The following is a 12,676-nucleotide window of genomic DNA, read 5'->3' on the forward strand; positions in this document are numbered from 1 at the left end:
ACGCTGGGCTGGGACTAAGGAGGCTGATCTGGGACCAGGGATGGACTGATCTGGGGACTGGGGAGAGACTGGTCTGTGGATGGACCTGTCTGGGACTGGGAGCACTGGTCTGGGACTGGGGAGAGACTGGTCTGTGGATGGACCTGTCTGGAACTGGGGGCATTGATCTGGGGCCGGAGCGCTCCCGGGAGGCTGAGCTCATCCCGGGGCTGAGGCACCGCTCCGCCCCCGCCCCGACAGCTGATTTCTCGGAAAGGCGCGCGCTGCAGAGAAAGCGGCGCCGGCCGCGCGCGCCCCACTGGGCGGCTTCCCATTGGTCGGCTGGAGGCGGAGCCGGGTTCCCATTGGGCGACACGCTGTCTATCATCCGTGAGGGGGCGTGGCCACCACTGGCCACGCCTCCCCAGAGACTATAAAATGCAGGCGCGGGGGGGCGGTGCTGGACAGCGGCACGAAGCGGCGTGGGGTGGAGGTATCGGTCGCGTCGCTGCGCTGGGGAAAGGGCTTGCGGGGAGCTGGGGTGCGCGGGGCAAACGCGACCCAGCACCGACACCAGCGGCTCCGTGCACTGCTGGGCGCACAGGCTGAGCCCGCTCGGTGCTGAGCGGCGCTGAGGTCGCGGGGGCTGGTGATGCCCTCACCACTCCATGGCAAAGCCAAGGTTGGTTGGGTTGAGGAGACCTTGGTGGTGGCTTGGAGCTGGGATGGTGCGGTGCAGCCTCTGCCTTTTAAGCTTTCTGGCTGCTTGTTGCTCCCAGTGTGGGGATGGAGCGTGGCTTGCTGCGTGGGAAGGGCTCCGTGGATGTGTCCTGCGTGTGCTGGCTTGTGTGGCAGCCTGGAGGGCTTGGTCAGCCTCCTGCGGAGGAGAAATGGAGCTCTGGCCTCTGCTGGTGATGGGAACGGGCTTTCTAGAAAATGGGCTGAATTGGGAAAGTCATGTTTTATTGGGTATTTTTAAGGCTCTTCACGCTGACATAACTTGGATGCTCCCAAAGGGAGCCTGTGGAGAGTCTGGGTGCACCCCGTCCCTCTGGGGAAATATTCTGGCAGGTGTTTTGGGGCGTTTGGCTCTGGAGAGGTATCTGAGATCCAGAGCTGTGCCCTTGGTGTTGTTTTGGCTGGGAGCGTTAGCTATCAGCATCCCTAAAAGCAGAGGCTCTGCTGCGGATGGCCAGGGAGCTCCGTGTGCCCTGCTGTGCACCAGTAGGGAAATGGAGAAGGGATAGAAGCTGGTGGCACGAGGCTGGTGTGGGTCTATGGTAAAGCAGGTACCACCAGGTCTCAGGCTGTGCTGCATACATCCTCATCTTGTCCTCAAAGCCTTCCCATGGGGCAGTAGATAAAAAAAGGAGGAGGAAGAAGTAGTCTGGTAAACCTAGGAGAAGGACTGTGAGCCCAAAAGGCCTGGAGGGCTGATGGTGGGGTGCTGGTCACTTCTGCCATGCCACTAACTCCTGAAGTCACTTAAGGTCTTGCCATCAAGGTGACAGGGGATGCAGGAGGGTTCAGCCTGGCACTTTGCTTCCAGATAGGTGGAGGAACTTTCTCCTGGGTCTTCTGTGAAGTCACCTAGTGTTTTTGGCCAAAAATGACCTGAGACCTCCAGTAAGTGTGGCTTGACTTCGTGCTGCTCCATCCTGGCATCAGTTGTCTCTTGGAGAGGATTGATTGTGCAGCTCCCATCCTTGTGGTGTCTGAGGATGCTGCCTGGAAGCAGTGCCCCAGATAGGTAGTGCCTGGCAAGAGGGGTTGCTGCCTCTCTGAGGCAGACCCTTGTGCCAAGGCCAGCTGGGGACAGCACTTGGTTCCCATCTGCTGCAGATGCTAAAGGATATCTGTACCAGGATGGCCTGTCCTAGTGTCACTTGCTTAGGTGCCTGTACAACTGGGTGCTTTGATTCCTGTCTATCTGCTTCCTTTGTGACTTGTCCTGCAGCAAAAAACCAAAAAAGGAGTAAGCAGAGCATGAAGTCAGCCTGTTTCTATGAGCAGATCTTTGTTTGCTAGAACTGAGGAAGGATTTGTAGTAATTCAGAGGAAATTGCCTTGATCTTTTCACTATAAAAGAAGCAGGGGAGGGCGGGGGTGTGCATTTGGTGTATAGACACTGGCACATAGGGCTTGCGGAGCCACCGATAGCTGCTCGTCCCTGCAGGCAGTGCCACTGCCAGCTGTGCACATGGCAAACCGGAGCATGGCACAATCTCTTGTACCCCAGTTGGGGTGAGATGATGCTGAGGGAGCTAACAGGGCTTGGACCTCTCACTCCATACAGGATGTGTGACCGCAATGGTGGGCGGCGGCTCCGGCAGTGGCTGATCGAGCAGATTGACAGTGAGCTGTACCCTGGGCTCATCTGGGAGAATGAGGAGAAAACCATGTTCCGCATCCCCTGGAAACATGCCGGGAAGCAGGACTACAACCAGGAGGTGGATGCCTCTATTTTCAAGGTAGGAACAGATGGTTAATGCCTTTTTTTCCTGTCGTTTCTGGCCTCTGTGATGTTTATTTCTTGCTGACAGTCCCACTGGTGGCAAATGTCCATGTTCTGAGTTTTACATCCCTAACCTCTGCAGGTGATGCTTTACCCCACAATTGGCTTCCGAGGCTCTTTTGGGGCTGTTTGTTCCTCTCTGCCAAGTGCTGGTGCCAGATTTAGGTTTGTTTTAAGTGTGTTTGAATTGTGGTCTTACATGAGAAAGAGCTTGATGTGCTCCTTTTGACCTGCTCCTTTTGATCTTCTTACTGGGCTGTTATTGATAAAAGCCTAGATTTACAAAAAAAAAGTCTTTGCAGGAGGGAAGAAATGTTTTGGGTTTCACTGAGAGTTTGGATTTCAAGTTTTGGGGAAAAACGAAAAAGGTCTTCCCCAGGAATTCCCTTCCCTTCACCTCTGCTTCCAAATATCAGTGCCAGCAAGAGTTTGCTTTTAGGGCAGTGACAGCTGGTTGGTGGCTGGTTCAGGAGCACCGAGTTATCAGAATGGCATTGAGTTCACCATCTGAAACTATAGAAATATCTATAAGATAAATATGTATATTTTAAAAATATGTATTTTGCAGTCTTTGTTATGCATGTTTTGTAATTTCCCAGTCAGGAGCTGGAAAATGAGGCTTATTTTGATTTTTCTTTCCTTCAACTGAGGTGTTTTACCAGGTTGTTAGGAACACCACTGCTTCAGCAGTAATTCTTTGCATCACAAGCAGCTCCTGATCTGTTGGTGTAGAGATGAAGCCACATATTATGATCTTGATCTCTGCTTTTTAAAACGTGCGTGCTGCAGCCCTTTCTGCGCCCAGGTGCATCTCTGGGACAGGTAGTGCCCCCAGATACAGTTCCCCACATGTGGTGACTGTGCATGTGTTTGCAGTCTAGGAGTGAAACAGTGAGTGCACGTGGGACAGTTGAGAGGGTGCAAGAGGCACTGAGTCCGGAGATGAAAATGCTCTCTGCAGCCTCAGCTCCTCTGCTCTGGGGGTTGAGGGGATCTGCTGAGCTCACCTGGAGGATTTTTTTGCTGCTTTGCTTCAGGCTTGGGCTGTTTTCAAAGGCAAGTTCAAAGAAGGTGACAAAGCAGAGCCGGCCACATGGAAGACACGACTGCGCTGTGCCTTGAACAAGAGCCCTGACTTTGAGGAGGTGACGGACAGGTCTCAGCTCGACATTTCTGAGCCCTACAAGGTCTACAGGATTGTGCCGGAGGAGGAACAGAAATGTGAGTGCCATGATAACAGACTGACCGCCAGATGAAAGTCAGTCCTGCAAGTAACCATGGTTTGTGCCACTGACCTAAATCTGAGCAGACCTTCCTGGGCGGATGTGGCTTTTGCACCATCATGCTTTGCTTGTCCTGCTTTGCAGAAGATGTCCTCTTGGTCACAACAGTGGCAGGGATGTGAGGAGGGAGGACAGGCTTTTTTTCTGTTTCGGAGACTGTTGCTTAGGAAATAGGGGATAACTGTGGCGTCCTGTGAACTTCCATCCCTTACACATGTTGCAGAGGCAAATCTAGAATCCCTCCCTCCTTGCGGGGGGGTAGTTGAGCCCCAGCCTTTTGTCCTCTCAATATCTGCCCTGGGTGGATGTCTGGGAGCTGCAATAAATCCCTTCTACCTTCCCAGCAGTGATTAGAGTAGCAGTAGTTTTGCAGAGAGCAGTTACTGCTGTGATGTCCGGTGTGGCACAGGTTGCACTAAGTATATCTCTATTTGTGGTTAGGCTTGTGTGTGCTTTTTCCTTCTTTTAAAAGTAAAAAACTTTGCAAAAAAAAAAAAACCAAAACCAACCACCAAACCACCTCGCTGTCAGGAAATCGACCTTTAGTATCTGTGTCTTCTCCAGCCATGTTCACATGGGGGGCGCGCCGCTGCTATGCAAATGGCACTGCAGGTTCCCACCGGCAGCATGACTGCGCTTGAGGTGACTGGCAGAAAAAGGAGAAGAAGTGGCAGCCGCCCTGGTCTCTGGGGTGCTCAGAAAACCCCAACTTTCTGCTCTAGCTCTGTCTCTACTACTGGCCGGATTTTTGATTTGCCCTGTGGCTGTTCACTGTCCACTGGGACAATGGGTTGCAAACAGGTTTTTGGTCCTGAAAAGCAGCTCTGAGCAGCGCTAGAGAGGGCTGCAAGCACCCCTGAGGTGCTGTTACATAGCTGTGCTGTGGTTCTCAGTTTCATAACTTTCACGGGGTGAAGAGTTTCTAAAACCCAGCATGGAGATGAGCCATAGCAGAAGTGTGTGTGTACTCAAATGTGTCTCCTGGCCTCTCTTTCCAGGCAAAGCAAGCATTGCCAATGGGAGCAGTCTGAATGATGTCACAGAGATGGATTGCAGTTCTTCTGCAATTGATGACCTCATTAAAGAGGTAAGCCCTTAATGTGGCTGCAGGTTGCCTTGCGCAGAGGTGGATGAATGGCCAGCAATTGCCCAATAGACCATTGCCTTCCTAAAATTCAGTCTGCAAAGCTTTGGGCATTAGCCTGGTGAATAACGCTGGGTTTTGTAGCTCGTTCTAATGAGCCAGTGTTGGAACATGGTTGATGAATGCCTCATGCTTTTGATTTGCGTTTGGGTGGCAGTGACCTTTGCTGGGGGATGGAGGCTGTTTTGCTGCTCTGCTCCCCCTTCTCAGATGTCTCCTTGGGCTGCTTCTGCTCAGTTATTTGAGTGTATGGCCTGAGGAATGCCAGACTTGCATGCTCTAACCAAAAAAGTTGATTGGCATCCTATTGGCTTTGCCATTTAGACCCTCTCTGAGCACTGTAAGTTTTTGTGTGCAGGGCAGTGGCTGCCCAAGGCATCAGACCTACTCTAATCTCAGTGTCTGGTCTTGCACAGCCACCCTGTGTAGATGAATACCTGGGGATCATCAAGAGAAGCCCCTCGCCCCCCCAGGAGACCTGCAGGAACCCACCAATACCCGACTGGTGGATGCAGCAGCCCAGCCCCTGTAAGTAGCCAACAACATGGGCATTGCTTAATGGGACCAAGATTATTTTTCTGGGGCAGAAAAAACTTACTTTACAGTGATGGACAGTGGACAACAATTGTATTTGATCTTCCTTATTAAGAGTGCTTAAAGTGCTAATTATGAACACTGAGGTTGGTAGCAGGCATCAGAAAGTGTGCATTGCACAAGGTTAAATGCACCTTGGAGTATTTGCTGGCATCTTCTGTGTGGCAGCTGGGAAGTCTGATGTGCCTGGGAGGCAGAACAGAGGGGCTGGTAGAGAAGGGATTTGGAAGGTTGGGGTTTGGAAGCTGAGCACGCAGGCACAACTTTGCTTTTTCTCTGCCCACAGCGTTGCCCCTGATGAATGGGTACTCTGGCTATGAGCAGCATCATTCAGGTAAGATAGATCCCACGCTGGACTGTGGCCATCAAAAGTCTCTTTGGGGCTTGGTCTTGTGTGTGCAGTGGTAGAAGGTGGCTCTGACTCTGCTCACCGCCTTGCGGGATGCTTTGCCCTGGGTTTCAGAGGTCCTGCACCCTTCTGAGTATCCACAGGGTTTGCACACTCAGCAGGGACTCATCCTGCCTGCTGTCCTGTGTCTACAACCCTAGCACGGGGATTTCCCTGGGATGCTGGGATCAGCTGTGCCTTTGGTGTGGCCAGATCTGCCTGCAGCAAGGGAAGTGTGGAGCAAAGGCAAAAGGAAGAGGCTCAGTACTGGGAGCTCTGGCTTGCTGATCAGTGCTGTTACTAGGCTGAGTGCTGGAGATGTCCTCTGGCAAGTAGGAGGTTCCCTCCATTAAGTGAGACTTGCTCCCAGGAAATTTTGCTGCTCTAATGCAATTTGGACATTGCGGTGAAGAGCAGGTGGGATTTGTCTTCTCCAGGTTACTCCCAGATGGTGATCAGCTTCTACTACGGTGGGAGGCTGGTGGGCCATGTCACAACCTCATACACTGAGGGCTGTCGGATCTCACTCAACCAACCCTCCAGCCATGGTGAGAAGCTCTACACCCCAGATGCCCTGGAGCATGTGCGGTTCCCCTCCGCTGACACCATCCAGAATGACCGCCAGAAGCAGATCACCAGGAAACTCTTTGGGCACCTGGAAAGGGGCGTCCTGCTGCACAGCAACAAGCAGGGCATCTTCATCAAGAGGCTGTGCCAGGGCAGGGTCTTCTGGAGTGGGAACACCATGGTCTACAAGGACAGGCCCAACAAACTGGACCGGGATGAGGTGGTGAAGATATTTGACACCAACTTGTTCTTCAGAGGTTTGTAGGAGTGTTCTGCTCTTTCTCTTTGTCCATTCAAGGGGGGTTGAAAGGGTGGAGCCCTTTACCTTGGAGCACTTTGAAGTCACCACTGTCCATCGCTGATGGGTTACCCAGTTGCTCTGAATGAGTAGCTGATGCTATCAGATCTAGGAAGGAGTAACCTGCTTTGTGCTACTTAGCAGATTTCTTATAGTTGGAGGCTTTGCATGACAAAACTGCCTTCTCTTGAGTCCACAGTCTTGTTCCACAGCAGGCGGCTTTGTCCCAGAGCTGTGTAGCGGAGGCTGGCAGCTTGCAGCAGGCAGCTTCTGACTCTTCTCCTCTCCTTCCAGAGCTGCAGCAGTATTACAACAACCAGGGCCGCTTCCCGGACAGCAGAGTCATGCTATGTTTTGGAGAAGAGTTCCCAGATGCGGTGCCACTGCGGTGTAAACTCATCCTTGTCCAGGTATGGAGGGCTGCCTTTTGGAGCTCTGCTGATGAATAGGGTGTTTCTGAAGCCTGCACCCAGTGTGGATCCCCCTTGGGCCAAAAAGGCTGAGGCTTGCATGAAAGGCACAGGAAGGGTACTGCATCCACCTTGAGCAAGCAGAAACCCACCAATTTTGTGAGGTCCTGGAGGGAATTTTACAGGTCCAGAGACAGGTCCTAAGCCTCTCTGCACAACTTTCTGACCCGGTCACCTCTTTTTGCTTTGGCTGTCTGCACCAGAGGATCACTCTGCATGTGCTGGGACATCCCTCAGCTTGTCCTCACCTCCATTATAGCTCTGCTGGGAGAGGAGCTCTTGCGTCTGCTCGTTTTCTCCTACAGGTGCTTTTTCTAAGGTGGTTTGTGGGGTTGGACCTGTTGACCTGTTGTTTGGCACAACCGCTCCACTGTGACTCTCCTACCCCATATCCTGCTGCCTGGGCTGGTGGGGGTGGATGGCTGCAGTGGGAGATGCCTCAAGATGTTCCTCTTCATTCAGTGTCTTCATGACTTCTTGTTTTATGTAGGTGGAGCAGCTGTGTGTCAGGCAGGTGGTGGAGGAGGCTGGGAAGACCTGCAGCAGCAGCCCCATGCTCCCCATAGCTGATGAGACACAGCATGACCAAGTGTACAGGATCTTCCAAGACATCTGCACAACACACCAGCGACCGCTCTTCAGAGAAAACCAACAGATTGCTGTCTGAGCCTTCTTCCCTGCAGACATACTGTGGTGGTCTGGGTTCATCTAGACCCCATTTGGTCCCCTTAGTGCCTAACCTCCTCTTTTGGAAACTTGGTTTTTGTTCTTTGCCGTTTCCAGTCCATAATACAACAGTAAAAATTGCTGTAAGAAAGTAGATTGGATGCTTGGTGTCTATCTCATAGACACTTAACTGATAAAAATGACTTTTGTATCAAGCGGGGTAGTCCATGTACTGTTGTCTATAGCTAATGATGAGGAGGAGGAGGCAGCATCTGAGCTGTGCAGGAAGGTTAGGGCTGGCAGTACTTTGTGTTGCCTTTGTTAACGGCCAATCAAGCAGAACCAAAAATCAACAGCTGTTACCAATCTGCTCCAGTGGTCTGCAACTCAGACCTTGCTGACAATAGCGATTTGGTAGGCAGTGACTCTTGAAAAATCCTCAAAATGCGCAAATGTAGGACAGATACTTTCCAGAAATCAGGGTTTTTCCCTGCTGAGGGAAGACAGAGTATGTCTTCCAAGGGCAACCTTCTCAAATGCCTCTTTATTTTTGTGATGGGGTTTATATGTTTATCTGTAATACCAAAGTATTTTGAAATTTGGAAACCAATGCAGACATTATATATGTAAATGTTGAATATAAGAACTTAGGAATCTTAATTTTTCCTAACCAGAACCAGAGTTTATATAAATACATATCTTTAATTTTAAAGATTGCAGCATAGTGTGAATAGGTTGGCTTCACCCTTCCAAATGCATGTGTTGGTCTCTCCCAAGCGTGACCAGGCAGCGGCATCCATGTGTAAATCCTCGCGAATATGCTTTATGTGTGCACCCAGCACTGGGGAGCTGCTTGGGCCTTGCAGCTGACACAAACCAGGACAACACATGTGTGCATACTGCTAAGCTGCCTATTTATTTTATGCCTTAGGTTTGTTAAATCTTTTTTGTAATTTTTTTTTTACTTTCCTGCAATTAAAGTGCTATATTTTGTATTTCTCATGTAAGGTGGTTTTTGGTTGCAATGAGAGGGGTGTCAAATGTCTGGTGGGGCAAGCATTAGTCTTTACGGAGTGACCCTGGTACCAAGGTTTTGCGGTGTGCTGGCACTTGTGGAGGGGATGCCTGGGATGTCCAGGCAGCTGGAGGCTGAGTCCCCTTAAGGAGATGCTGAGAAGATAGATGTGAAGGTGTTTTCCCTGCTTGGATATTAGAATACATCAGCTCCTTGTTCTGTTCTGCCTTTTTCTGTTCATGATAGACCTCCCCATGCATGAGTATGTGATCAGAACACAGTTAAGATGTGAGGACCCTGACCTGGAGTGAGTTGACCATAGCTCACCCCTGCCTGGAGACTATTCTGTCTACGGGGTTGCTAGCTGTTTTATAGTGAACAACTCAGCCTTTTATGAAGCTTCCATGAAATAATTAAGCTCTTGTGGGACTTGAAGCTGACCCCACTGTGTCCTTCCAGGGTAATCAGTTACAGCCTCTGTCCCAAAGAGCAGTAGGTGCATAGTGGACAGCACAAAACTCATAGCACCTAAAACGTGCTCTGAGATAAGAGACCCAGCTGAAACATTGTGGTTGCATATTAGGATTAGGGGAGGTCCTGCATCTCAAGCTATTCATGCTATGAGAACCCCACTCTATGGCTAAGTTGTTCTCCATGCCTCAACCATGTTGGTGGGACTCTTAGTTCTGCCTGAGCCCTTGTGCATGTCCTTTGCACGCATTGTGGCAAGAGGCTTTGGTGTTTGTGAGAGAAGATAGCTACAGATGAAGCTTTTTGAGGATGCACCAGGATCCTATGCAATGAAATCCCCAATTCCTGTGAACTCTTACAGGATGCTTGGTCATGGAAGTGGGGATTGCACCTTCTAGGCGCACCATCAAGCATTCACCCCCAGCTTTTCCTTGCTTCTTCTGAGGGCTGTTGTGCTGTCTCTTACAGGGTTTAACCCTGTTCTTTGTGCTCCTTCAGAGTGTGAGGAAGACTCGCCTACCTCTGAACAAGGTGCCTGTTAGGGGGAGCTGGTGGTGGATAGGTCTGTGCTGGAACAACACGTGCTCACTTGTGAAACATGTGATGGGCTGCAGGCTAGGACATCATAAGCACCACTTGCGGTTTCCCCAGATGTCCTGGTGTGAGTCCTTCCTCAGAAACCACCACCTTGTGCTTGCTTGGAGCCACCTGCTATGTATTCAAGGCTCTTTCAATTTCCACCCCAAGACCGCAGAAGAGCAGTGGTGAGCCAAGGTACCTTTTGTTGGACCCAGCTGCTCTGTTTATTTTTAGCGTTACTATAGTGTCTCAGAACCCAGGACTTAGTTTAGGACCGTGCTGTGCCTTGCTCCGTAAAACTAGAAGCATGGCTCCCATCCCAAATGGCTTTCAAGCCATGTCCAAGAGGAGACAGCTGGTGTGGAGGGACTGAGAAGGAAACAGTGGGACAGCATCATTGGCAGAAGTGGGGTAGAAGAAGGATACTATGATGGGGTGTGTGACTGTGGGCAGGGGTCCCTTTTTGCTCAGGTAGGACTCACAGTAGTTTTGAAATTGTGGCTTTCCCATCCTGAAATCCAACATGAGAGAAGCCTCTGAGGCTGACAGTTGCTTAAAGACAAAGGACCAGCAGATGGGAGCTGGTTTCAAGGTAATTGTGCCAGATTGCACTAAGGGATGCTCTGGCTCAGACTGGTGGCCCTTTGTAAAACCAGGAATATGCATATCATACTTTTCCCCCGAACCTTTGGCCAGGCAGCCCAAACTGCCCTGGATGAGAAGCTGGTGCTGGTGGTGTCCAGGAGTGCCTCAACCCAGAGGCAACGCTTGCATCCTGGGCACCTGTCCCTGCACCTTACCTGGCCCCTTGGGCATCTCTAGTGAGCTGCTTTGTGCAGCTGCACTGAATCTCAGTGGTTTTGGGTGACTGGGGGCTCAAATACTTTCATTGGTTTCCATTCACTTGAATTCTTCTCTATGGCCTCACTGAAGTGAAACCTTGACTCCTGGTATCGGCTCTTCTTCATCAATGACTCTCTTGTTGGCAAGTTTGAACAGAAGCCCGTGCCTTCAGCTGAGGGCCCTACCCCAAATCCTGGGGATGCACTACCCATTGCATATAGAATGGTTTGAGCTGGGAGGGACCTAAAAGATCATCTAATTCTAACCCCCCTGCCATGGGCAAGGACACCTCCCACTGGATCAGGCTGCTCAAGGCCTCATCCAACCTGACCTTGAACACTTCCAGGGATAGCATCTGTGGCACAGGCTGCATCCCGCTCTACTTGGATAATCCTCATCAGTGTAGCAGTATTGTGGGCAGCATGAATGAGAAGGCTGTCCTCCCTTTCCTGCACTTTGAGCATGTGTTTGAGTTAGAGCAGTAATGCCATCAAACACCTGCCTGATGTGGAAATATTTTCTTATTTCCTGGGAAGGCCCATCTCAACCTGGAGAAACAGAAAAAGCTTTGGAGCCACCCTCATCCAGCTCTGCAGGACGAGTGCTCTGCACAGAGAGACAACCACAATTCAATTGCAGGTCCCAGCTCACAGTTGAACTGCTCAGGAATACAACATAAACCAGCTACAGCTGCTTCCTCCGACCTACTGCTGCTTGACATGGGCCCCCACCAGCCCCTCTAGGCGTTAGAAAACAAACAGTCACTTTTTATTTCTAGACACCAGGGTTTCCAACTGGTTTGATTGCTCAATGCCCCATTTCAGCACAGCAGGCTGTCCACGATGAACATCTCCGGGTTCTTCCTGCAAGCATGTTGTAATATGGGAAGCACCCTCCTTTGCATGGTCACCAGTGGCAGGACATTTCTTCCATGCTCTCAGGAAGGCAGGAGACCTACATGAGGTCTTGTACCTCCCTCTCCAAATTGTTTGTCCCTTCCTTGGCTGGTCTTATTGCCAAGGATACCTCAGTGATGCCTTGTGAAGGAAGCCTGGCAGGACGACTCACCTAGAATTGTCTTTGGTGGACCTCAAAACTTGCACTGTTTTGTGACTGCTTGGTACTCAAATCAGCATTGTGGGGGACTTCCAACTCATGCTTGCTCTGGACAGCCACCCTAAATGGCTGGGGAGACTTGTCTGTGCATTAAACCACACTTCTCGATGATCCAGTGGGTCCTTTCCAACCTGGTGATTCTGATTCTCAAAAAGTCAGATCTGTGCAGTCAGTGGAAAGGGAGGGATGGTCAGAAGGCATCTCATCAGCTCTGGGCACCTCAGCTCTATCAGGGCAGGCAGATGAGGTTTTGGGAAGAGCTGAGGGTCAGGAGGCAGAAGTCACAGGATCTGAGCCTGAGGAGGCAGCCAGCCAGCTGGTTTCCTCAAGCTAGACTTGGCTGCAGAAAGGTCTCATGCAGAGGAAAGGAGATTCCGAACTCTGGCAAGCATGACAACCACTTATTTTTCTGAATCCATTTTTGACAGATGACCTCTTCCTCCTGGAAGTCTTTGCCGTAATACCAGATACGAGGTCATGAACAGGCTCCACCCAAGCCACAGCTGCAAAAATACACAGGGATGAGAAGAAATATGGCAAAACTTGTTTTGTTTTCTTAGACCTTTGGGTTTATTATGAGATCAAGTCTGTGAAACCGAGGTCCAGGCTGAAATCCCCTCCCTTCCCCCCAAGTTTGCATGAGCCTAGATGTTGTGTCCTGCCCTGAGCCTATTTTCAGTGCATGTGATTTGCTTGCGACAACACAAACACTGATGCATCGAAATGGCTGGAACCATTAAATACAGTT

General features: G+C 50.7%; 1 protein-coding gene across 2 annotated transcripts; it reads left to right on the forward strand.

Annotated features, from left to right (window-relative positions):
- The first annotated feature begins 453 nt into the window (after positions 1-453).
- IRF8 (interferon regulatory factor 8) lies at positions 454-8,884 on the forward strand. Of its 2 annotated transcripts, none has more exons than XM_054079145.1 (9): positions 454-472; positions 2,276-2,450; positions 3,532-3,715; positions 4,776-4,864; positions 5,338-5,449; positions 5,802-5,849; positions 6,341-6,727; positions 7,063-7,178; positions 7,729-8,884. In XM_054079145.1, exons 2-9 carry the CDS (start codon positions 2,277-2,279, stop codon positions 7,903-7,905), a joined length of 1,287 nt encoding a protein of 428 aa, XP_053935120.1. In that variant the 5' UTR covers positions 454-472; position 2,276; the 3' UTR covers positions 7,906-8,884. The 2 variants fall into 2 exon arrangements, with proteins under 2 accessions (XP_053935120.1, XP_053935119.1); XM_054079144.1 differs by lacking the exon at positions 454-472 and adding an exon at positions 482-661.
- Positions 8,885-12,676: the final 3,792 nt, after the last annotated feature.

This window comes from Cuculus canorus, chromosome 13 (genome assembly GCF_017976375.1).
Source record: "Cuculus canorus isolate bCucCan1 chromosome 13, bCucCan1.pri, whole genome shotgun sequence".
Lineage (NCBI taxonomy): Eukaryota > Metazoa > Chordata > Aves > Cuculiformes > Cuculidae > Cuculus > Cuculus canorus.

Coding starts and splice junctions, on each gene's coding strand:
- IRF8 (XM_054079144.1), top strand. Junction 3,716..4,775: donor GCCGGAGGAGGAACAGAAAT/GTGAGTGCCATG, acceptor CTCTCTTTCCAG/GCAAAGCAAGCATTGCCAAT. Junction 6,728..7,062: donor CACCAACTTGTTCTTCAGAG/GTTTGTAGGAGT, acceptor CTCTCCTTCCAG/AGCTGCAGCAGTATTACAAC.